Genomic DNA, 25,185 nt, shown 5'->3' with positions numbered 1-25,185 from the left:
TGCACTTTAACCTTGTCAATACATAAATAATAAATGATAGCAATTCCCTAATTATACAGCATCTCCACATATCAGTTTAACCTGAGATCTCATTTTTGTGTAAATATCCAACATATGTAAAAGCCCAGTTAAAGGATTCATGAAATAAATATATTGCACACAACGAAATAAATACATTGTGTATTTTAAATGGCTGTATTTCCAATAACCAGTTATAAATTTCCCAAATGTTTGTGAAATTTCTGAAGTATACTAGTACTGCATCAATGGGCACAGTGCTAACAATCTCTCCGTGGAAATCTTATGGACAATTAGAGAGAGACCTTTTTGCTCTCCTTTTAGTTGGCTATAACTTTATTTTATTATGATATGAAACCTTTACAACAATATTTGCTCCTTCAAGAAGCAACTTGTAGCATTTTTCACTTAATCAAACAGCCACTAGGGAGAATTTATTATGCAATTAATCAAGGTAAGTAAAATGTTTCTGAAGATGCCTCCAACATATGCATGTTATATGCAGGTGACAGCACTATAGTAGCATAAAAAGACCCCAGACATCCTTAAAAGCAGAGTCTTTTTAGAATGCATTTTTATTTTCTTAAAACGTTCTTATTTTCTCTCTTCTATACATTAATAGTTGAAAGTTATTTGAGGGAGATTAATAAGTTTACAAGCAAATACCAGACTGCTTTATACCTAAGAACCTTCTTAATTTTAATGATCTCATTAAAAAATGAATAAGTTAGGGAAACAGCTTGCTGGATGGCATTGCTAAACCCACAACAAGCATTAGTCAAGCACAGAAGATAGCTTCACGTTTTGCTCTCAGAAAACAAAAAAACCACAGCAAAAATGAAACTTCTAGACTAGAACCAGTTAGTTTCTCTGCAAAGTATTCCTACTGTTGAAGAGAAAACAATAGGCTTTCAGATATATTTAACACCTTTTTTTAAAAAATCACATTTAAGTGCCTGCGACAGGACAAGTCAGATTTTCATTAGGTTCACTTCTAGAGCTGTGTCAGAACGTAGCCTTGTAATTGCATAGGTATTTTAAAAAAAATGAACAAGACACGAAAGCAAAAATTCTTCAATTAAGTCTTATCTTCAGACTCTAAGCACATGCAACTGCAGACTTCCTAGAACTTGCACAGTCGTTTATGCAACACAGAAATACTTAAAGGAGTTCAAGTTGAGTTTTGGAAGGAGCAACAGCAAATCTTCCTCTGGCTCTCTGCCATTCCACTGTCTTTCACAGTTTGATGCTGTTCTGCCACTGTATCTCTCCAGTTTAAGTCATGCATTTATTTCCTGCTCTGGCGTGATCAAAGCTTTCTCATGTAAGACAGAGCATTATAATTGCCAGTTTCAAAGGATTTAAAGCAGTTGCTTGGTAGATTTAAAATTATTAGCAAAAGACTTAGGACTCATATAGTGAGGTATCTTCTAAGTCTAACACAAGCATTAATTAATTAGAGGTTTGACTAAGCCTTTAAGGTTTTGACTGTACTGGGAGCAGTGTAATATGCTTCACCTCAGCTGAAAGCCTTGGAGATGTGGGGCTTTAGGGAAGCTCAGTGACTCACCGGGGAAATGCATCTGTTGTCTCTATGCCATCTAAAGCATCTGATTTTCTACAAAGGGAGCACATGCTGTATTTTCTTCCAGGGCACTGCAGCAGTTGCTCATTCAGTTACCATACCTGCCTGCGGCAGAAAACCTCCTGCTAGTCCAACGGGGGTGGTGCAAATGCAAACACCCATTTCTTTCACAGACTAATGATGCAGCTACACGCTTTTCTGGGAGAGTTACAATGCACTTTTGTATCTAACTAGTTCACTTTCTGCAACACAACAAAATCAGCAAATGGTTCAAGACTGAAAGATGCAGAGATTTCATGGGTGCAGAGTAAGCAGATGACTATTCAGAGATGCCCAGAAGACCTAACACCAGATTGAGCACCTGACCAGGAGATAGAGCAGCATTCTTCATCGGGTTTCAAAACTACAGAAGACAATATAAATCCTGCTGTTGTTTACATTGGATAGCAGCTAGATAAAAGAGAGAAATATGACAGAGACTGGAATCCCATGTATCACTCCTTTTATGACAGACATAACCCAGCATGTGCCAGCTGCTGACCCAAGACTTTAAACCAACCTATAGAACATATTTTCTGGCCCACTACCCATTGCAGACAGAGCGGCCCTTCCAGCAGTACATGCTGCCAAATGCATATTTGTGTCCATCCCAGTAGAGATATCCCTACTGCAACCACAGAATGACAGTATTGTGGGGTGTAGCAGGGGGAGATGGAAGGGAGCCAGAGCAGAAGGAGGAGATCAGGGATTTGCTGACTGGGATTTGCTGCTCACAAAGAGTGGCAGCTGCTGCTCTGGAGAAGGGTAGCAGGGGTGCAGTAAAGAAGAAAGGGCAAAAATCTAGATTAGCACCTGGAAGTGCTACACTGAACAGCCTTATCCTACCCATTGGACTGGATAGTTAGGTTTTCGCTTTCAAATTTTTCTACAATTCCCATCTTCAGCCTGGTACGGATCAGCAGTGATGCCCATGCCCAACGGCTGTTCTGTCAGACTCTGGATCATATTGCCCTCTACAGCTGTGGTTCAAATCCCAGTACACGGTAATTGTTTAGGATTGCCATCTCTTCTTTCTTCAGCAAATTAGATGATGATGGAAAGTGTCCAGTATCAGGATCATATAGCTGGTTTAGGGGTAGCAAGATCAACAATTGTGAATTTCACTAGTCTAGCCATCTAAATAAGATGTATTAGCATAGTTATTTCCAATATGTGGCCCTGAGAGACATGTCTTAGTTGTTTTTTCACATTTTACTAGCTACACTGATCTTTATTTCACCAGCCAAGCTTGCATCTCCCAGTACAGTGCATGCTGGCTGCTGTGAGTCCCAGTCTATGCACACCCAGAATTCTGAGTTCCATTGCAAGTGATGAAACCTCTTTGATTTAATCATACTTAGAGTAGGTTAGATTTCCTGTTGCTTTCAAGTGAACAGCAGATTTCAGGGTTACATGTGTTTCAAAAAGCTCTTGCACATCCAATGAATTATTTAACTAATGAAGCAAACCATGAAAACCTGTATTACAGTTTTTTCAAATGCACTCTTTACAATTGTGATAGAATATGTAGATCATATTAGAAAAAGCTGATTAACTCATATTGCCTTATTCACCAAAAACAGGACTTGATTTTCTGGTTGCTCTATATACATTTTACTGCATTTCACTTGACTGCATGCAACCTGAAACTATTTGTTTTGCATCATTGCCTTATTAGCTTCACCAGATTTAGCTGAACCTGTCATCTTCTATTCAGCAGGGTAATAAGGACATTTTTAATCTGCACTAAATTGTACTTGCAATATGTTTTACTATGATGAATCTCTTTTCCTACAGTAAACACATATAGTTGCAAAAGCTAATTGGATCATATAAGATTCACACATATTACTAATAATAGGGCATACCTGTTCCTGCTGTCATTTTTCAAAGTATCATACAATCTTTAGTATTGGAAAAGCTCTAAGCTGATTGAGTCCAACCACAAGGTCTACCACTTTATCATATCCCCTAGTACCACCTTTACAAGTTTTTTTTTAACACTTCCAGGAATAGTGACTCCATCACTACCTTGGGCAGCCTGTTTCAATGCCTGACCACCCTTTTAGTGAAGATATTTTTTCTAATATATACTCTAATCCCCTGTTTTCATGAGTACAGCCATGGCTCAGACAAATCTTTAGAAGATTTTGTCACAGCCTTATTGCTTACTCAAAAAGTTTGGAACTTCCCATACAGAAAGAGATGACTACTGCCACATGGAAACATAATTTGTCTGCTGATTCATGCTTTACAAATCCCACAGTGGATAGCAAAAACCAGAAATACTGAAAAATAAAATACTCAGATAAAAGGATATCTTTGCATAATTCTCAGGATTTTTTCATGTATGTATTTTTCACTAACAGATTAAAAGAATAAATTCTAGTCTAAGTATTCCTGAATGAATTATGTTGAATGTAATACTGTCTTGACCCCTGTTCAAATACATATATAACTTCTAAACACAGAAATCTTTTCTGTCTCTCATCAAGACATACCAAAAAAACAACCTTTGAAATGGATTAGGCAACAGTGCAGAAAATAAAACTCACAGAGAAACAAAATAAGGAATTTACATATTTTACCCAGTGTTTGGTTAGTTCTAATACATATTGCTTTATGTTTGTTTGATTTTTTACCATACAGAGAAAGCAGTAAGCAAAACACAAATCCCCTTTTCTTCATCCCAAATAAAGGAGGAACAAACAGGGAAAAAGAATTGCATCAGGTATATAAGTATTACACTTTAAAAGGGGTGCAGAAACCAGTCAAGGAGAACCCTTACAAAGTTGCTGGAGTAATTTTACATGAGTAAACTACCCCATAACTGCCTGTGTCTTTGGAGAAATGTGCATGTAGTGAGAAATGGAGCTGACAGAGATGCCACACCATTTAAAGGAGAATATGAGAGGTGGACGTGGAGAGGATTAATGAGGAAAGGGCAGATGAGCCTGAGAATGCTCTCAGAATTCAGACTGCAAAATTTGACACTGAAATAAAATGAATTGAAATCTCCTATAGTTTTATCAAGTGTGAGAGTGAGAACACTGCCAGCTCTCTAAGATTTTCAATTTTTTAGTATTTTAACTCTCCTGCTAGCCCCTGAAGTCATGCAACCATATGAACAAATTCAAATACTTTCCTTTGAAGGAGGTTTCTTACCTTATACTTCTACAAGTAATCTTATTTAAGACAGCAAATGGTCAACAGCCTCAAAACACAATAATCACGCCCAAAATGTAAATTTTTAAGTCTCATGATTTATATAGTATTTATGATACACAGTCTCCTATTTATATATTTTTTCTTTACCTGTATGGACTTTGAAATGCTGAGAGGTACTTGAGATGCTAAGTGAGCACTTAGTCCTTAGTACCTCAGCTTACAAATGTACTAGTCCATCACAAGAAATGACTGGTTAATGTTGTTTTGGTGGGCAGCTGGCTGTCACAGCCAGATGCATGCTGCTCAGTTTTGTTATTTAGCACAGTTTGAAACTGTGCCGTGCTACTCATTGACAGGAACTCCTAGATCATTGACAGGTTGTCTCCTGCTTCAGGTGCCACAGACTCTTATAAAAAACATAGTACTCTACAATTTAAAAACAAAACAAAACAAAAACAAACAAACAAACCCCCAAACCAAAACAAAAAACCAACAACAAAAAAACCAACAACCAAAAACGAACAAACAAACAAAAAAGCACCAAAAAAAAAAAACCAAACAAACCCCACCAGAAAAACAGGTTGGCTTTTTGCTCCCATATTAGAAACACTTTTCAGAATTCCACTGTTGTAATCACAGAATCAATAGGTTGGAAGAGACCTTCAAGACCATTGAGTCCAACCCCTGCCCTAACACCTCAACTAAACCACGGCACCGAGTGCCACATCCAGTCTTGTTTTAAACACATCCAGGGATGGTGACTCCATCACCTCCCCAGGCAGACAATTCCAGTACTTTATCACTCTTTCCATAAAACCCTTTTTCCTAATATCCAACCTATATTTCCCTTGGTGCAGCTTAAGGCTGTGTCCTCTCATTCTGTCAGTTGCTGCCTGGAGAAAGAGACCAACCCCTACCTAACTACAGCCACCTTTCATGGAGTTGTAGAGAGTGATAAGGTCACCCCTGAGCCTCCTTTTCTCCAGGCTAAACAACCCTGGCTCCCTCAGCCGTTCCTCACAGGGCTTGTATTCCAAGCCCCTCACCAGCCTCGTTGCCTCCTCTGGACACACTCAAGCGTCTCAATGTCCTTCCTAAACTGAGGGGACAGACTGGACACAGAACTCAAGGTGTGACCTCACCAGTGCCAAGTACAGGGGAAGAATGATCTCCCTGCTCCTGCTGGCCACACTATTCCTGATACAGGCCAGGGACCATTGGCCTTCTTGGCCACCAGGGCACACTGCTGGCTCCTGTTCAGCCGGCTGTCGAGCAGTACCCAGAGGTCCTGGGCACTGTCCAGTCACACTGTCCCCAGCCTATAACGTTGCATGAGGTTATTGTGGCCAAAATGCAGGACTCTGCACTTGGACTTATTAAACTTCATCTTATTGGACTCTGCCCATCCATCCAAACGTTCCAGGTCTCTCTGCAGAGCTCTCCTACCTCCCAACAGATCAACACATGCTCCCAGCTTAGTGTTGTCTGCAAATTTACTGATGAAAGACTCAATACCTTCATCCACATCATCAATAAAAATATTGAACAGGACTGGCCCCAGCACAGACCCCTGAGGGACACCACTGGTGACTGATTCTCAGCTGGATGCAGCACTGTTCACCACCACTCTCTGGGCCCAGCCATCCAGCCAGTTCCTAACCCAGCAAAGAGTGCTCCTGTCCAAGCCATGGGCTGCCAGCTTTTCCAGGAGTGTGCTGTGGGAGACAGTGTCAAAGGCCTTGCTGAAGTCCAAATAGACAACATCCACAGCCTCTCCAGCATCCACCAGGTGGGTCACCTGGTCATAAAATGAGATCAGGTTAGTCAAACATAAACTACCCCTCCTAAACCCATGCTGGCTGGGTCTGATACCCTGGCCATCCTGTAACGGCTGTGTGGTGACACTCAGTATAAACTGTTCCATTACCTTACTGGATACTGAGGTCAGGCTAATTGGCCTATCCTACTAGAATCCTCCTTCCCAACCATTTTATAAATGGGTGTCACATTGGCCAGTCATCTGGAACCTCCCCAGTGAGCCAGGACTGTTGGTAAAAGATGGAGAGTGGCTTCACAAGCTCATCTGCCAGCTCCCTCATCACCCTGGGGTGGATCCCATCTGGTCCTATAGATTTGTGAATATCCAAGCGGCTCAGCAATTCTCTGACTGCCTCCTTCTGGATAACAGGGGGACCATCTTGCTCCCTGACACCATCTACAAACTATCTTCCCACTAAAGACTGAGGCAAAGAAGGTGTTAACCACTTCTGCCTTCTCCTTATCTGCAGTTATTAAGTTTCCTCCTGCTTACAGTAGAGAACAAAGGTTGGTCTCACCCTTCATTTTGTCATTAATATATTTGTAAAGATATTTTCTATTATCCTTTACAAAAGTTGCCAAATTAAGTTCGAACTGACCTTTGGCCTCCCTAATTTTTTTCCTACATGCCCTAGCTACTCCCTTAAATACTTTCTGAGAGACTCGACCCTCCTTCCAAAGATGATACATCCTCTTTTTATTCCTAAATTCCTTCAAAACCTCATTGCCCATTCAGGCTGGATGTTCACCTTGTTGACTTGCCTTTCGGCACATGGGGACAGTCTGCTCTTGTGCCCTTAAGATCTCTGTTTTGAAGCACTCTCACCTTTCCTGGACTTCTTTGTTTTTAAGGGCTGCTTCCCAAGGAATTCTCTGAATAAGTCTCCTAAATAGGCCAAAGTCTGCCCTCTGGAAGTCCAATGTCTTATTGATGTTCCTCCTGATTTCACCAAATATAGAGAACTCTATAATTTCATGATCACTATGCCCCAAGGGGCCTCCAACCACCACATCTCCCACTAGCCCATCTCTATTTGCAAACAACAGGTCTAACATAGTCCCACCCCTGAGGTGGTGAGGGTAAGCTGGGCTCACCCACCAGCTGCGACAAAAAGTTGTCCTTCACACAGTCCAAGAACTTCCTGGACTGCCTCATTTCTGCTGTATTAAGTTCCCAGCAGATGTCTGGTAGGTTAAAGCCACCAACAAGAACAGGGGCTGGTGATCCTAAAACATTCTCCAGTTCCTTATAATGCCCACCTCTTCTCCCTGGTTGGGTGGATGATAACAGACTCCCAGTAGGATGTCAGCCTTGTTAGCCTTGCCCTTAATTCTTACTGTAGACATTCAACTCCATCATCATTAGTTTCAATGCCCATATCATCAAAAGCCTCCCTAATATAAAGGGCTACCCCTCCACTTCTTCTCCCTTTCCTGTCTCTTCTGAAGAGCTTGTAGCTATCCAGTGCAGTGCTCCAGCTGTGTGAGTCATCCCACCATGTTTCTTGATGGTGATTACATCATAGCTCTGCTGTTACACCGTGGCTTCCAGGTTTTCTTTTTTATTACTCATACTGCATGCATTGGTACATATGCACCTCAGCTGGGCAACTGATTTCACCCCTAATTCAGGCTTACCATCCTTGGGCTTGCTTCCAGAGAGCACAGCTGCATCCCCTTCCCCCTTCAAACCTAGTTTCAAATCCTCCAAGTTCTGTTAGTTCATGAGTTAAAATCCTTTTGCCCTTAACAAAGGGATGGAGCCCATCCAGTTCCAGCAGGCCAGATGCAGAAAAAGTTGCCCCATGATCAAAGAACCCAAAAGTCTGCTGATCACACCAACCCTTGAGCCACTTGTTGATAATGCGGACTCTCCTATTCCTTTCATCATTTTTCTATGTCACTTAAGGGACTGAGCAGAACACTACCTGAGCTCCTGCCCTATCAACGACTTGACCCAGTGCCCTGAAGCCCCTTTTAATTGCCCTGACACTCCTCTTTTCAATCTCATCACTGCCAGCCTGGAGTATCAGCAGTGGGTAATAATTAGAAGGCTGAATCAGCCCAGGAAGTTTCTCAGTGATATCCCATACCCAGGCCCCAGGGAGGCAGCAGACCTCCCTGTGAGATGGGTCCATTCCACATACAGAATGTTCCCCTCAGAAGGGAGCCACCCACCACGACTACCCTTCTTTTCTTTTTAATGTTAGAGGTGGTGATCAATCTGACAGGTGAAGCGTTATTGGGCCCAGATCATTTTCTTCTACACCATCTGGCTGGCCCTCTAGGTACAGGGCCTCATACCTATTCTGAAGCAGTGCCTGGCTAGGTGATGGGGGTCGGGAGGAATTTTTATTACCTCTCCAAGTAGAGACCCATTTCCCTTCCCCTTCATCCACCAGGTGTCCCCCTATTGCCTGACAGTGGGAGACATAGGAGTCCTCTGACTCCTGGTGGGCCTCCCTCAGGGATGGAAGGGCAGAACTCCACCAATCCTTCCCTTTCACTTTCCCTAATACTCCTTAGTCTTTCAAATTCCTCCCTAAGCTCAGCCACCAGCGAAAGGAGATCATTCACCTGTTCACACTGCAGGCAGGATTCTTCTGCAATGCCCCCAGGTACCACTCATAAGCTCAAACGCTCCCCACAAGAAGGGGTATGGATAAATGCATCCTTTTTGGAGGGTTCTATTTGGTTACATACACATGTACTAACTGCAGTTTTTGATTGCATAAAAACCATTACTAACAAAAAAACCCAAAACCAACCAATCAATAAAAACACAACAAACAACAAACTAAAAACACCACTAGCAGGAGGAAACCTGCAACCCTGCCTGCTTGCCCTGCCTGCGCCAACTGCCAGGGAAACACCCTCAGACACCTGCCACGCCCCTTTGTGCCCACTCCCATGATTAGGAACCTTCTTCAAATTCTCAGTATAAATTGCACATTGCCAGTTTATAATCATTTGGGTTTGTGTTAGTGCTATCCTAAAACTTACATAGATTTTCTGGAAATTTTTCTCTTTGCCTTTTTTTTTTTTTTTAACAAAAACTGAAAGTGTGTTAGTCAGTTTTTCTGCAACGTTGCAGGATGCATGAAATGCAAAGGTAATGACCAAAGCTCAAAGATATAAAGAAAGAGGTAGGCACAGATCACACAAGATTCTCCCCAAACTCTGTGCAAGTGACAGGTGGATGGGTTGTGTGGTGAGAGCACCATTTGGAATGACATATCACAGACACATGACTTGGAGTGCTCCAAGAAGCTGGAAGAAGACTCCTGGGCCTCCCAGGAAGTCCCATCCTGACAAAATTGTTAGTTGTCAGACTTAGACATGCCTATCAGAATAAGACTTAGAAAAGGTACTGACAGAAATATCTGGCACACACTTGAAACTAAATGGCTAGAAAGAGATCAAATGCAGTTGGTCAGTTTGGGGATGGAACCAAAAGAAAAATTTCCTGGAGTAATATTAGGTCCCTTTTATAAAGCCATCTGTTACTCTGATCATTAGCTATTTAGTCGCAACAAGCAGATGATTTTCTTTTTGGGAACTTCTCCTGAAATCATGGAGTTCAGCATATAAAGCAATTGAAGAATCAAGTCTTTTTTTAAATGCTGATTTTAAAGGCTTAATTTTTCCTCAGAATATTTGCTTTAGCTTTCAAAAAGCTTTCAGTTTTGTCGGTATATGCTGCCCCTGCAGAACATTACAAATTTGTTTTTTTTAAGGATTTGACAGTTTTGAAAAATTACATTCTTTTTGGAAAAAATGTATTCTGAAGAATTATTATAAAAACCAGTCTAAATCTCAATGAATTCAATAAAACCTTCCATTTTCTTTAGGAAAATATTTCATTTGGTCTGGATAGTTTATTTTTTTAAAAAAATCTGTTGTAATTAAAGAACTTATCATGACTTCCAAGAAAATTTTAAATGAGTCAGGAATTCTTTGTCACATTCTGTTACAGATTTTTAAAAACCATGTCTTTCACTAAGATACATTTGATGTGATTTATTTTTATGCAACATCCTTTATTTATAGGATTTTGAAGACCAATTTTTTGTAACATGATTTTAACACAGTAAAAGTACTCTGGACGTCTCTTATCTTGCCCTTTCAATGTCACTGTTTAACCACCTCTTCCCTGTTTTACTCTTATCCTATCTCAGCAAACAGATAGATGAGGCAGTGAAGATGGATAACTTTTCAAATATTACCTGCTTTATATTTCAGCCTTCAGGTAATCCAATATTTAGCAGAAGATTTTGGCAATGAGGATGACAATTCCCAACCAAATTGCTAATGGATATAGTGCTCCCAAAAACTCCTAAAGAAATCTCTCGCTTGTCAGGTGAGAAGTCTTACTAGCTTCATATAGAAAATATAAGTATAGTGAAACAGAAAGGATAGTAAAAAACCCCAAACACGTCACCTTGTATGTCTAACCGGATGCTGTAAAAATCTAGACAAGGAAATAATGCTTTTGATATGGCAAGTAGCCAGACCACATCTAGCCTATTTTTTAGCTGCTGAATCTGGAACTGTGGTGCAAAAGATGTATTCAATATATTTTTCTAAGCCTTGACTTAGAGAAAAATTTAAGTGCAAGATGGCTTTAGGAGAATTACCCACCTGCCAGGCAATAGCAGTAGTTTCCAGGGCCTTGAAGTTGGGCTGCTCCACTGTCTTTAGGTGATCTAAGCAGCAAAAGTGACTGGCTTGCCCAAATGGTACTCAGCTGACCAGACAGTTGATGTAAAATGATGAGTTGGTGGAAAAATATTTGAGCTTTGCATGCGAAGCTTTGAGAGGTTAGTCTTTCAGAAGTGCAGCCTAGAGTTCGCTTCTTTAAATAAGTATCTCAAACTATTAAAGAGACAAGCAAAATCTGATCTTTTTTAGAGCACAACCAGAGAAAAGGCGGGGTAGTGATTTATGCATTGTGTCCAGCAAGTAGACAATGAAATACTGAGTAGGAGCAGGCATAAGAATTCATATTTCCTATCTTGCTGTAGCATTGTACTAATTCAGAATCCTTGCTTCAGAAGCCTGAAATGGATGCTTAAGGAATAGTGAGAAAAAGGCAGGCTTAGAGGATAGAAATTTTCTCGCAAACTCTCCCAGGTTCCATTTCCGGCTCCAAAAATTCCTTAAATAGATGTAATTTCCAACTGCTTAGCACTCTTCTTTCAAGACTTTACCCAGAATCTTCTTAATTTATTTAATTTTTTAAATTCAAAAGAATAAACTAAATTGCTTCATATTACACAAGAAGTACGAAAAGTCTTCTTATTTGACAAAATCTAATGTTTGGAGACAGAAGATGTAGGTTCAAATCCCTTTATCTCAGATCGGGCCTTCTCTCTAGACTGTCTGGGTAAAAGGCTTCAGTGACTGGGCTACAACATGAGAAGGTGGCACAGCCATCAGCTTGTCCATTATCTTGAAGAGAAGTAGCAGCAACCAGACCAAGACACCTGTCAGCATATATTTAGGGAAGCCTTATGGACTTCACGTTCAGGAAAGTAATCTGAAAGGATATTTGCATTTAGATCCAATGAAACTTTGTAGTCAAAGAGGCACTTAGATACACACAATATGGTCAGGTAAGGCACATGCAGGAGAGGAACTATAGCTGCCTGAAAACTTCCCTGGAAGCCATCAAGGTATGAGATGAGTCAGGGAACCTTTTGATTAAAATTTTGGCTTTAGACACCGAAGTTCCACAGGCATCCTACTTCCACTGCTGAGCGTTCCTCATCAGATATAGAATAGTACTTTCATCATCCTTGCAACTTTCATAGCAATAATGATTTCTGAAACTAACTAACTCAAACAATAGCTCCTGTGGTCTTCAAATAGTAATGAAAAATGCTGATTTGTAGGGTGAAATATAGCTACTTCCGGTGGATGAAAGAAAACCAAAGTCAAGTATGGACAAGATGTAGAAGGCAATAGGAGGTTTCGAGAGGCATGCCTCATGTAGAATAATCTGACACTTTTACACAGTGTCTGCTTTACTTAAAAAGTCTATTATTTCACCTCTATCAGATGAACCATAATTACCAGAAATAAACCATCACCTTGTTTCTAAAATTTCCAGTTATTTCCAGTTGAGCCTCAAGACTGAATGGACGAACATCAGTAATTTGTATTCAACAAGCAACCTGCACCACACCTTCCTACAAAAGTATTCTGTCACCAACAGTTCCTCAACAACCTGCAGGAGCCAAGATTCATTTATAGTCCTAGCCTCTTTGAAATATTTGCTATCTTTCATTTAGTGGATCTTGTTTATTTAATACTGTAAGTCCTTTTCTTCCTGTAGATTCATCTTTCTAATACAGAAGGCTTGACATGTATTCAAAAAGGTAACTTTTGTCTTTATGGGAAAAGAAGCTTATTGAATAGCCAAAGGATGTCTTGTACAGGAAAGCCACATAAATGGTGCAAGAAGCTGTGAGAACGGAGCTGTTAAATGGGAGCTAGGGGCTCCGGAACTGCCACAGACTTCCAGGCCCTACGGGGAATACTGAGAAGCACAGCACATTTGAAGAGGAATTGAAATTGTCAGGGAACAGAATCTGTTCACCCTTAAATTCCTAATTAGAGATCTCATAGTGGGAAGTGGCCACTTAAATGATGAGCAGTGAAAATCTAGGAAATAGCCTTCCTTAAGAAATGGGCAAGTGCCTATTTTCATAAATTAGCATCCTAATTTACAATGCAGATTGTAATGATAATATTTTCAAATTACCATCTTATTTTTGATATATCATTTAGTTTCTCTCCAGGAATCCAGATAGAAGGTTAAATTCAGAGATGAAGTAAGGCCAAATGCAATTGAGAAAACTCTCCTTATAAGTTGTATTGATTCAATGTTGAAAACTACATAACTATTTTAGATATGTCCCACAGACAACTAGTGTGCTGAATAAATATTTGGCTACACTGACATTAATTTTTAAATGCCATTCATTTCATCACTTTTCATGCCTGCCAATATTTGAACCTAAAATAAATGCATATTGTATATTTAGATTTTAATATATATAAATCTCTATGGTACAAAAAGGCAAAACATATATATGGCCATAATATAGATGGTTAAAGTAGAATATAACCATATTTACTAAATAACCAAATATTTAACTATAATATAGATGGTTAAAATCAGTTCTAAAATTCTTATTTTTTGTTTTAGCTCTTATGTTTAAGATACAGCAGGATTACATTTCTCCATAGGAGCTATGTATCATCATCCAGAGGAACATATAATCTTAAGAATAAAATGTGCTAAAGCATTAGAAGTAGTATACATTAATATTACTGTGTAATAATTAAGTTTGAAGTGTGTCAAATAACTGGCTTACAAAAATGCTGTCAAAATATTAGGTCAGTGCAAAAAAGAAGGATCTGATCCCATAGCCCTTTAACAGTCTAAGTTAAAGTCTAACTGAGTCTAAACACGTGGACAGGAAAATGTATGATTTGATTTAGGAAGCCAAAAGGGTGCTCCACTTTAGATTGTCATAATTTTTAGTTATGACCGTCCAGTAAAGAATGCAGAGAAGTTGCTTTCATGTTGATAGTGAGATGCATGCCTGACAGCTCGGAAATACTGTCCCGATGTCAGTCGCATAAGAAAAATAAGAGTATTTAGGGAACTATTACCACCTTTGTGCAAATAAAGTCATGGATGACAGAAACAAACTAAAAAATGAGAAATCTTTTCTAGATAGTGAGAAATTAAACTGAGACACAACTAATTAAGCAATTCATAGATTAATGAGTTGCTTTTTGAAAGGCAAAACACCAGCTGAGGCCAGACAGTGACAGCAATAGGATGCAGATTAGCAAATTCTAGAAACACTTTTTACTGTATTTGTGGAAACTACCCATATATTTTGCTAGTGAGAGCATGGAGTATTTTTAACTCTTGCCTAAATGTTTACACTTCTTTGACTGAAATTTAACCCCAATTATAGTTTAATTTGTAAAAATATGTTCCTTTTTCTATGAACATTTTCTTGTTTACACAGATTCATAAATAGTCTACTTATTGAAAAAGCTCTAGATACTATTTCCTTAGGAACAATGTGACAAAAGGCACAAATAGGGCACACCACATTGACTTTCAGGTTATATGGAACACATCAGTAAGCTAGGGCAGTTTTTCTGCCCTGAAGAGTATCTGAAGAGTATCTTCAGTCTGAGATCTATGAAGGCATATATTCCTATTTATGAATATTACATATTCATAAATTTCTCATTTAAAATAAAAATGTAAAAAAAAAAGTGAATTGTCCATGATGGGTTGGGGTTTTTTTCCCCTTTAATCTCAGTAAAAGAAAGAATTTAATAGGAAATCTCTATCCATACAGTAGGGTTCACAAACAATTGCATAGGATTTCTTATGAGCTCTCACTTGTGACTGAATAGCATCTCACTCCACAGGTTTCATTGAACTTCACTGAGTGGCACTCGCTGAGAATACTCAGATAATACCCTGCTCCGTAATTACATCAGTACTTGATGTAATCAAGTTCCTTGGCTTCAGTCAGACTGTGAAGGAAGGTTCTGTTCATATCTCAGCATGGATATTAGAATTAAGCTCCCAAGCATTTCTTCAGTAAAGCAAAGAATGAGCTGTCACTGCCTTGTCATTCCTAGAAGAACTTTATGCCTCCATCTGCTCTAACAGTTTATTCTTCAGTGAGGCTGACTTGGCTGCCTTGTCTTTTTCGAACACATAATAGACAGATTTCCCTTATGAATCTCCCAATGTCAGCAGCAAATCTCCCAATCAGATTCCCCCAGGAAGGACCACGTATAAAGCTCTGTACCAGATCAGCTAAGGACTCAACAACATTTTTTGAAACAAGCAAATGAAGCTGGGATCTACATGTTGTCTAGCCTCACAGTAATAAGCATAGGCTCCACAATGCAAAGGCAGAATTCCATACTCTCCAACAATCCATTCAAGAGAGCCCTGGGTCTGGTTTCTTCTGCACCAGAAATATTTAATGGTAAGAGACAGACAGTCCCATCCAGTTCTTCTCTCTCATCAAACCCTTGGAACCATACATTGGTGGAATGCACAATTTATTTTATATTTTATGAAAAAAAAACTCAAGCAAAAAAAAAAACCAAAAAACACAGAAGAATATTATATCAGGATTCTAAATATTTGTTTCTATTAACTAATGCTATCAGATTATAGCATATTTGTTATGGAGGAACATATTAAAATCAAACAGGAATATATTCAAATGAAATCTGATTAAATCAACCTAAAAGCCTGTACAGGGTATTCATTCTTGGAAACAATCATACTCTTGAACATACTGAGAAGTCTAGCTCATGAGTCTTCAGAATGATGCATCACTGAGACCAAATCACATCTAGAAAGGGGGTCCACTCCAGGTCAGGTTTGAAAACAATAGTGTATCAGTCTAGGAAAATAAAAAGTAGCTGCACTTACATCTTATGCCTGAGTAGAAAACCTTTTTCCATCCTGTCAGATCTTGTAAATTCATGAATATAACATACATATGCACAGGGAGTACCTAAACATAACATTACATAAACCCAGCTTATTTCTAATAAGATGCTAGATGAAATTATTTAAAACAAACAAATAGAAAGTTACAAATGTTACATTTATGTCTTGCATTGCTGCCAGCGTGATAGGATCACCTGAATAGAAAAGTTCTTTCCAAAATTTGAGTTGTATTATATTATGACCATATCATCATATACTTGATCTGTTCTCAAATATTTTCATATACCTCCACACACATGTAAAAGCGCCTGCTAATTTTTTTTTCCTTTAAACAGACATGGAATACATCTGATTTTAGGAAACAGGTTGGCAATGTAAGAAAGACATTATTAAAACTTAACAAAAGTTTTTTAACAGGCCATTCTTTGCCATAGTATTAAAGAATTATTGGAAGTAAGAGAATTGGAGTAAGCATCCTGTTTGTAGGAATAGGTTAGTTTAAAAGTGACATTAAAATATTATTAATGCCCTTACAAAGATGATACATTTTAACTGAAGGTCAGTTACATTCATCACGTTTATAGTTGAATCATTCCACAGTATTTCCTGAAAAGAGGCAAAAAATATTTTTCCCATTAAAAAAAAGTAGTTTTTTCTAACTAGCAGAACTTGGTACAAAATTGCTTTCACTGAGAGTGAAACCTAACCACGACCTTTGTTTATAGAGCTGTATGATTTCAGAAGCAGCACCATCTATTGGGTGACAAATGTAGGTTAGTGACTACTTTGTCACCGCAGACCTATTGTAAGACTGGTTTTGTACACAAGGAGGTGAAGCTCCCAAGTTCCTCATACTGAAATATAAGTAGCCAACCGGTATTTTCTAGTGATCTGTTTGATAACAGCTTATAAATTCAAAACGATCATACAACAGGATACAAACGCTACCACATAAGCTGCTAGTGTATATTTGGCAAAGTACTGAAGAGAGCTCTTCTAACAGCATCAAGTGACTCATCCTGGTTTTAATAACCATTCTATCATGTAACAGGGAACAGCTTGAATTTTAGGATGCACTCCAGTTGCACAGGTCTGCATGAGCTGCAAATGAATTTGGTTATGTAAGCAGTCCTACTAACATCTATATATGAATCCATATGCTGTATGCGGGGCCCACGTGAATGAACGACTCGTATTTTGCATGGTTTAGGGCAAGCACTGACGTTACTCGTTCATGGAGAACGAGTCCTTTTTTGAAGTGAAATTTTGCACCATCCCCTTCTCTTCGGAACAGTTCATGCGAGACCTTCAAGTAACATCTCACATCCCACGTCCCCAGAGAAGCTCGGTATCAGCATTGCTGGGCATGGATTTTCACTCTCCCCCAGTCACCGGCGCACACCCAGTCCCTCCCCAGCGGGAGCCGGCAGCCCAGTGAGGCCGGACCCCTGGGAGTCGGCGGGGCACGCTGGGGGAGCAGAGGCAAGGTGGGCTGGCGAGCTTCGCTCGGAGCAGCCCGCCAGTGCTGGCGATGGCGTGGGGTACCGCGCATCCTCGGAGCCGGCGGCTGAGGTAAAAGGGGTAGGAGAAACGCTCCCACCCGTGGTATTGACAGCGTGTTTTCGCTGTGTGGAACAGGCACGGACTGCGCCTGCATATCTAAGGAAAAGGGATCTGAGAGACCAAAACCCACTGGAGCCCGGAGAGAAAAGTTGTTCCGAAGCCCGAAGATGAATTCATGCAGAGATCACTCACCCACTCTGAGGATACAGATGAGCTGGATGCAGGCAACCAAGCGCCCGAGAATGAGCATGTCCAAATCGTCCCTCGCCTCCTTCCGACTGCCTGCCTGCCTGTCCGGCTATCTCAGCCTCCTGCCCGCCCGCCGGCCTCCGCGGGCTGCTGCACCTCTCCCCCGCGGGGATCCGGCTCCGCGCCGCGACCGCGCCCGGCGGCCGCCCCCACGCCGCGGGCGGGCGGGATCAGCGGCGCTGGGAGGTGGCGGGGCCGCGGTTCCGCTCAGCGCATGGCAGGGGCTGCAAGTGGCTGCGGGGGAGCGCGGTGTGTGCGGTGTGCCCGGGCGGGTGCGTGTCTGTGCGTGGGTGTCCGCTTGATGTATCTGTCGCGAGTGTGTCTGTTTGCCGAGTGTGTCTGTGTGTGCCGTGTATGTGTGCGTGGGGGGGCGGAGACCGCGCTCCGCTGGGCGGGCGCGCACGTGTGCGCGCCTGTGAGAGTGCGTGTGTGTGAGTGTGTGTGTGTGAGAGTGTGTGTGTTTGTGTTTGTTTGTGCGTGTGAGAGTGGCTGCGTGTGTGCGTGGATGGGGGTTGCGGGGGTAGCGGATGCGTGTGCGGGTGTGCGGGGGTGTTGTACGCGGCGAGTGCGGTGGCGCGTACCCTCGGGAGGGACGAACAGAATCCCCCCGCCCCTCCTAAAAAGCAGGAGGGAGGGAACGGGGGCCTGGGGACCGAGAGGGGTTAACGCGGCCCCGGGGTTGAAGACTGGGAAGCAGCTCCGGCGCTGGCGGGGGTAGAGCGGCCCCGCGCGGGAGCAGCCCCCCAGACACCTCCGGCCTCCTCTTGCCGTGGGAAGAAAAGTTTATTTCGAGGCGGAGACGGGGAGATGACTCTGGGGTTCTTGATGTCTCCGAGGGCAGCGAGGTGCGCGGCCGGTCAGTGCAGCCTGGGGCACGCGGAGCCCAGCGAGGGCGGGTGCCTGTTTGGCAGCAATCGGCCCGGGTCGGGCCCGCCGTGGGTCGGGGCCGGCTGCGGGCGCACCGCGGTGGGCAGCCGTGGGAACGGGCGCGGGGCACCGGCGGCACTGGGAGAGGAGCCGCCTCTAAGACAGTACTATTTGCCGGCTGCTGCCTGCTCCGGGAACCGGAGGGCTTGCGTGTTCCCTGGGAATTGGAGTGGCAGCGGGGGAAGGGGCTGGAGCCGCGGAATATCATTATCCGACAGAGAAGTGGGTCAGGGCGCAGGCACTGCCACCGTTTTTGCGGGAAGTCAAAACAAGACCAGAAAAAAAGAAAGTAGATCCCACTCAAGCCAGAAGTGAAAAACGAAGGCAAACAACGCCTATCGGGGGAAGTGCGGGCCTGACACGGGGCCAGGGCGATGCGGAGCAGCATGCGTGGGCCTGGTGCGGGGCCCCGGCTGAGCCCCCCTTGCCCTGCACACACCCCGACCCGGCGGGGATGGGCACCCTGCCCTCTGGGTTGAGCCTGCCTTCCCACGGCCTTCCCGCGCCGAGTTGAGCCCTCATGGGAAAAGACAAGTGGGGGCTGTAAACACGCCTGACAAACACGAGATTTTGGGAGCGTTAGATGGTACACACGGTCCTCGGCTTCATCCCAGGCTCGCCGAAGTGCAGCCCAGGAGCCGTGTGAATGCTTCCTGTCTTTGTGATACTGTTTGCATCCGAGGGAAACGGTCTATTCTGCACGGATGTGATGCGACTTTTAATAGTGGGCAACTTAAGTGTAAAAACACTTGGTGCTTTATAGGTACCCTACTCTAACCAGCCTCACAGTCCTCAGGCACCGGAGCTGCGTTTGCCAGCTTGTCCTTCAAAGAAAACTAAAATACCGTCTTGCATGTTTCTCATTTCAATTTCCACCTGCTCTACCTGGCTTTTTGGGATGTCATGAGCTATCCTGACATTAGGCAAAGTGGAAATTTAAGAGTGAACAAAAGTTAAAGGAGAAAGTGCCAAGATGCTCAAGCAGTCAATTGTAAAGCAGACTGCAGACGTGTCTTCTCATGCAAGGTCAGCATCTTTTAGGTTACTACAGTGTAAATACAACAGAGGTTGGTTCATTAGGAGAAAATAACTTGACTGACAGTTCTTGTTAAATGGACTTTTGGTATGAGAAGGAACATGCTTCATGTGCTGAGCTCCACCAATAAAAAACAATTTTAGGATTGTCCTAAGGGAAAATGTTAAAGATTTTAATCACCTGATTTTCATGTTATTTAATGAACCTAAATGCCAGGAAAAAGTTATTGTGATTTCCAAACCCATACACAGACAAGCATGCACAAACACACTGATTCACATACAGAAGACAAGATACTAATACAAATAGTTAATATATTTGAGATAAACTCCAGCTCCAACACCATTTTGCAATTGTCTTAGTTTCTTAGTAGGAGTAAGAATGATACAATATTGCATAGAAGTATGTATAGTTATTATTGTATTATACTGAGGTATGGTTGTAATGTACAGCAATGTACAATATAAAGTCAGAGCCTGCAGTAATGGCTGCCTCACAGGCTATACTTGTGCTTGGCTTTTCTGTCAAGTTGATAGATAGATGTAACTCAGTTGTGCTGCTTCTAAGTATGCACCAGCTTGCAGCAACTCCCACGTTCCTCCTCCATCCATGTCTTAAGCAACTTTTGAGCAGTTTGGTGACTTTTAATCTCCAGGTGCTCAGCTGTGGCCAGCTGTTCCCTGGTTTGTGACTGTCTAACAAGACTAAAGGACCTTCTCTTAACAGCTGCTAACATGATTAATTGCCCAGGTACGTGCTGGAAAAGCTTTAGATAGGTCAGTGTCTTCCTTTCTAACAGGGTTTCTTTTTATTTGTGCCGTAAGTTACCCATCATGAACACATCCACAGTGAAGGTTAAGTACAGCATTCACAGAGGGCACTACTATTTCCTAGTTTTTCACAGTAAATTACTACGCAGGAAGAATTTGGACTGACATGGTTGTTATGCTTATGGTTTCCCTGGTGGTAATACACTGTAGCATTTTACAAGGTGAATGATAAACATTTAAGACAGGTCACCAGTGAATGTGTTAGACTCTCCATAATTTCAAACCTTTACATCAAAATATAGTCTCCATAAAACATGACCCCAGCTGCCTACACTAAGCAACTCATCTGCAGTTTTATAACCTATAATACAGAGATAATTAGGATGAATTAGAAGGTTCTTCTCTGGCCTTTCAGTGTGTGTGCATAGCTGGTCAGAATAACAATTAAATTATAATATCCTGTTGTGATAATATTTTACAGCTGCTTTGAATAGGTGTGAGTGGTTTAGAAAATACACAGGACAGAGGCTAAATACTACAATTCCCTTCTGGTTCTTGAAATAAGGAACACCTGTGGAGAAAACTATGGTGTAGGAAGCACTTGGCTGTGATAGGGTGACACTTCGTATTTGTGTTCAGCTGTCAGTTCATGATATTTTAGCATGTACTGTGACAAGCCAAATTCACAGAAATTAATTTGGAAATAAACAAACGTGTAAAGAGAATAATTAACTAGCTCAAAACATAATTTCTATTACTGCTTCTTCTCTTTCTTTTATGAAGCATAAATAACTCAGAACATGTCACAGGAGCAAGCAGATATGAAATGGACTTGCAGCTAACATTACAGATTTCTGTTTCTTTAAGACTTACTGTTCTTATTGATGACTTTGCAATGAAAATATGACTTACTTTCTTTACTATACTGTGTAGTAGATATGTTGTGGATTTTCATAAAGCTTTATTTAGCACACAATATTTCTACTTGTACTATGTGAAACATTAGCAGATCTTGATGAGAAGCTCTTCTCTGTTTAATCGATAATGTTGATTTCCTGTAGCATTTATCTTTTCTTGTTTTCATTTTCAGTAATGTCTTTGATATATGTCAAATCATTTTTTGGGTTTACATGCTTCTCCTCTTCTCTTCTCTTCTCTTCTCTTCTCTTCTCTTCTCTTCTCTTCTCTTCTCTTCTCTTCTCTTCTCTTCTCTTCTCTTCTCTTCTCTTCTCTTCTCTTCTCTTCTCTCTCACCCTCACTCTCTACTGGTGTTGCACTATAACACCAGTATGTCTTGATATGTATGTATAGTAGGTTAACAAAGAATCTGGTGGACTTCCACCTCTAATTTCTAATATGCTGGAGAAACCCACATGTAAATACAAAATATTTAAAAGGTGTGTTCAAAACATGTGTTGTCCTAGCAAGTTCTGCCACTACCATCGTTAGGAGTATCATTCAGATACATGATACAAAACCAAACAAAAACTCAAATTAATTAGGAGTCATGCTGAAATCAAATGTGTCAGATCTGTCAGGTTAAAATACTAGTTTTCTTCAGAGCATTTACTTACTGCCATGGATGTTTAATATTGAATGCCCCTTTACATGAAGAAGTATTAGCTTAGGATCTCAAACTTTTGTTTTGGCAATATTAAGATAAAAAATGAAAGTAAACTGACTGTTTTTGTCTACTTCAATTTTGTTTGGCATGTTAGAATTTCAAGATTATTCAAAACCTGTTCACAGATAAAGATTTTTTTTTTCATATTTTAAATGAATCCCAATTTTTGCACTCTATCTAGTGTTACTTTCATTTTTTAAAATTGGTCTGAGGCATTACTTTCCCAATTCATCTGCCTCCAAGAACACAAAAAGACAAGATAAATGATGACTTTAGAGCCCTTTTTTATCCCTTTCTTAAAAGAGAAGATGTAACCCAATTTATTTTCAAAGCTAAACAAAATGGCAGTACATGTATATATTTTGTCTCAGAAAAAGATCAAAATTTGACAGTTTGATAGCAGCCAGGTGCCATCAAACTCTGGGAAGGATTGTGTGAGAGACAAAGTCTATTCACATACTCTGGTTTTATTATTTTACTTCCCTGTAAGAACCAGTTGAAAAAAGCTGAACTGTTAGATGCACTAAAACTGTTTTTTAGACAGCTATCTGTCTGGCCTAGCCATGGAAAAGGCTTCAACACCACATCTTCCGGCAAAGCAAGTGATCTAATGAAAGGTTTGTGGGCTAGAAATCTTATATATTGGTTTCTTCCAGCTTTACCAGGTGATTGTGAAATAAACTCCACATTCCCCTACCAACTCTGTCTTTTTTGGCAAAACCGGTCTCTGCCTAGATGATTATTTTTACAGCTGCCCCTGGTTAAGTCTGCTGAAGAATGACTTTATAACCCCATTATGTATTGGAGCAGAGTGATTATAGAGTGTGAGAAGTGAGCAATGATAGACTGAAAGGGAAATTTTGAACATTTTATATATATATATACACATATATATGAACATATACACACACACATACATATATGCATACATACATACATGCATGAGCACTGAGTCAAATTTGTCTGCATTTCCTTCATACTTGTTTTTGGCTCTTTGATCACAATTTACCTCTGCTATGTAGCACTCACTACTACTTGACACCCACTGCTACTACTCAACACTTGTTATGAACAAGTGTTTCTGACATATTTATTGAAGATTGGTTCTATCTTTTCTACACAAAACCTCTCTGTGAAGAAAGATACTCCAATAGCTGAGTTTCTGACTATATTTTCATCTCTGTGAGAACCATGACCGCGCTGTAAGATGTTCTTACTCCAGTTGCAAATCCTTTCTGTGTTCTAGACAAATGGATATGCCTCTAGGGGCATTTGGTTATCATCCATCCTGCTACAGAGCAAAGAAATGGAAGGAGGAAATAAAAATAACGCTTCATACTCCTATTTAACATTCCTATTAATTTCTGCTTGGATTATTAAATGTGAAACTGGAAAGACAAAGCACAGTTTTAACCACACTATCACATCATCCCACTGCCTGGTTACCTGTTAGCAACACAGTAGTTTCCTGCAGAGACAGATAAGGCTAACGTCTGAAATGGTAAATGAAGAGTGGGCAGGAGTGAATTATTTAACATCCAATTCCCCCCAGTCTCTAAACACAAGGTAATGTGACCTCCTGGGAGGTTTAACTTTTGCTCAACTTTGTATGGAAGGCCAGGTAGAAGCAGGTCTGCCTTACAGCTGAGGACAGTGGCAGCATGCAGAGCCTCTCCCAGCTCCTCTGCAGCCTGCCCAGGCACTGCATTTGGCCCTTCACTTTGAGACACATAAGGCACCTACTGTCTTTCATGTCACTCACACAGTGAGCTGTGCCTACGTTTTCACGTGTCCCCTACCCCTCCTGCTCTTACCGCTGGTAGAGCCCTCATTACAGAGTGTAAAGAGGCATTTTTGTGCCAGTGAAGAAAATTCTTGCAGTCAGTAACTGCAGAATAAGGCACTGTTTTCAGTGGTGTTGATGATTAAAAGGCTCTTTTTCTGCTGCCTTCTTTAAAAGAGAGAGTACATCCTGACAGGAAATCTGGACAAATAAAACCAAAATGTATACTTCCAAAAACACCAATCCAAAATGAAAAACTCCGTGCATGCTTAAGCTATGTATTAAAGGCATAGACTCAAACAGTTGGTCATGCAGAGTAAATCCCATTCCTACATATGCAGCAGTCTTTAACAATAGCCCATTTAATAACAAATAAAAATTAAATAAATAAATAAATCTCCCTGGAACAAGCCATTAAGCTGAAATCTACTAAGTTGATTCCAGCCAAAAGCAAGTTGGCTCGTTTTCAGATCTTATCAAACAGTTTTTGCTATGCTGATGTCACATTTGTCTTTTTTTTTTCTCTTTTATTTGTGAGTTTGGTGGCATTCTTCTTACAGTAAGTGCTGACCTACAAGCACAATAGATGTGAACTCCCTGGAACAATTTATCATAATCATCATGCTTCAATAAACGTTGATGATGCTGCACAGAGGAGTTTTCAAATAATGAATATTGAATGGTAAGAATAGTTCACTGCTAGAAAATGAAGCATGGGAGGTTTTCTCCTTAAATGCATGTTTATAATTTTTCTCCTGCTTTTTTTTTTCTTTTTATTTGTTTTTTGCTTATAGCAAATTTATAGCACATTTACAATATATGTTTGAATTTTAGCTAGAGTAAGAAGCTACTTAGATTATGGAAATGACTTTGCATATTATGACTGGCATTATTCACGTAGTTTAAAATAAGTATGTTTGAAATCTATTATTCAACTGGGGATAAAAGTACACAGTATCAACAACAAAACCATGCTGATATGCTATAGCCCATATCAAAAATAGCAGCTATTTGTCAGTATTCAAGGTATCCACAAAATAAATTCACAACTCCTCCTTCTTTTGATATCACATGTTTCTCATTCATTGACA

The 25,185-nt window shown here is 40.8% G+C and overlaps 1 protein-coding gene and 1 long non-coding RNA gene across 19 annotated transcripts in view; one reads left to right on the top strand and one right to left on the bottom strand.

Annotated features, from left to right (window-relative positions):
• Nucleotides 1-18,064, bottom strand: part of PTPRZ1 (protein tyrosine phosphatase receptor type Z1) — a 133,369-nt gene extending 115,305 nt beyond the window's left edge. For all 5 annotated transcript variants that reach the window (XM_088165708.1, XM_088165710.1, XM_088165711.1 and 2 more), the window contains exon 1: nucleotides 17,898-18,064. In XM_088165708.1, coding sequence (XP_088021834.1) covers nucleotides 17,898-17,955 — 58 coding nt within the window. In that variant the 5' untranslated portion in view covers nucleotides 17,956-18,064. The remainder of the gene's footprint in view (nucleotides 1-17,897) is intronic.
• An 872-nt stretch (nucleotides 18,065-18,936) lies between these two features.
• LOC148223710 (uncharacterized) overlaps nucleotides 18,937-25,185 on the top strand; it is a 49,444-nt gene continuing 43,195 nt past the window's right edge. For 12 of the 14 annotated variants that reach the window (XR_015804013.1, XR_015804016.1, XR_015804019.1 and 9 more), the window contains exon 1: nucleotides 18,937-24,776. This is a non-coding gene — a long non-coding RNA (uncharacterized LOC148223710). The remainder of the gene's footprint in view (nucleotides 24,777-25,185) is intronic. The other 2 variants (XR_015804020.1, XR_015804021.1) reach the window with 2 other exon arrangements.

The sequence above is a fragment of the Sturnus vulgaris genome, chromosome 5 (assembly GCF_052056855.1).
Source record: "Sturnus vulgaris isolate bStuVul1 chromosome 5, bStuVul1.hap1, whole genome shotgun sequence".
NCBI lineage: Eukaryota > Metazoa > Chordata > Aves > Passeriformes > Sturnidae > Sturnus > Sturnus vulgaris.
The sequence above is the reverse complement of the archived record's forward strand: the minus strand, read 5'-3'. Positions and strand labels throughout refer to the sequence as shown.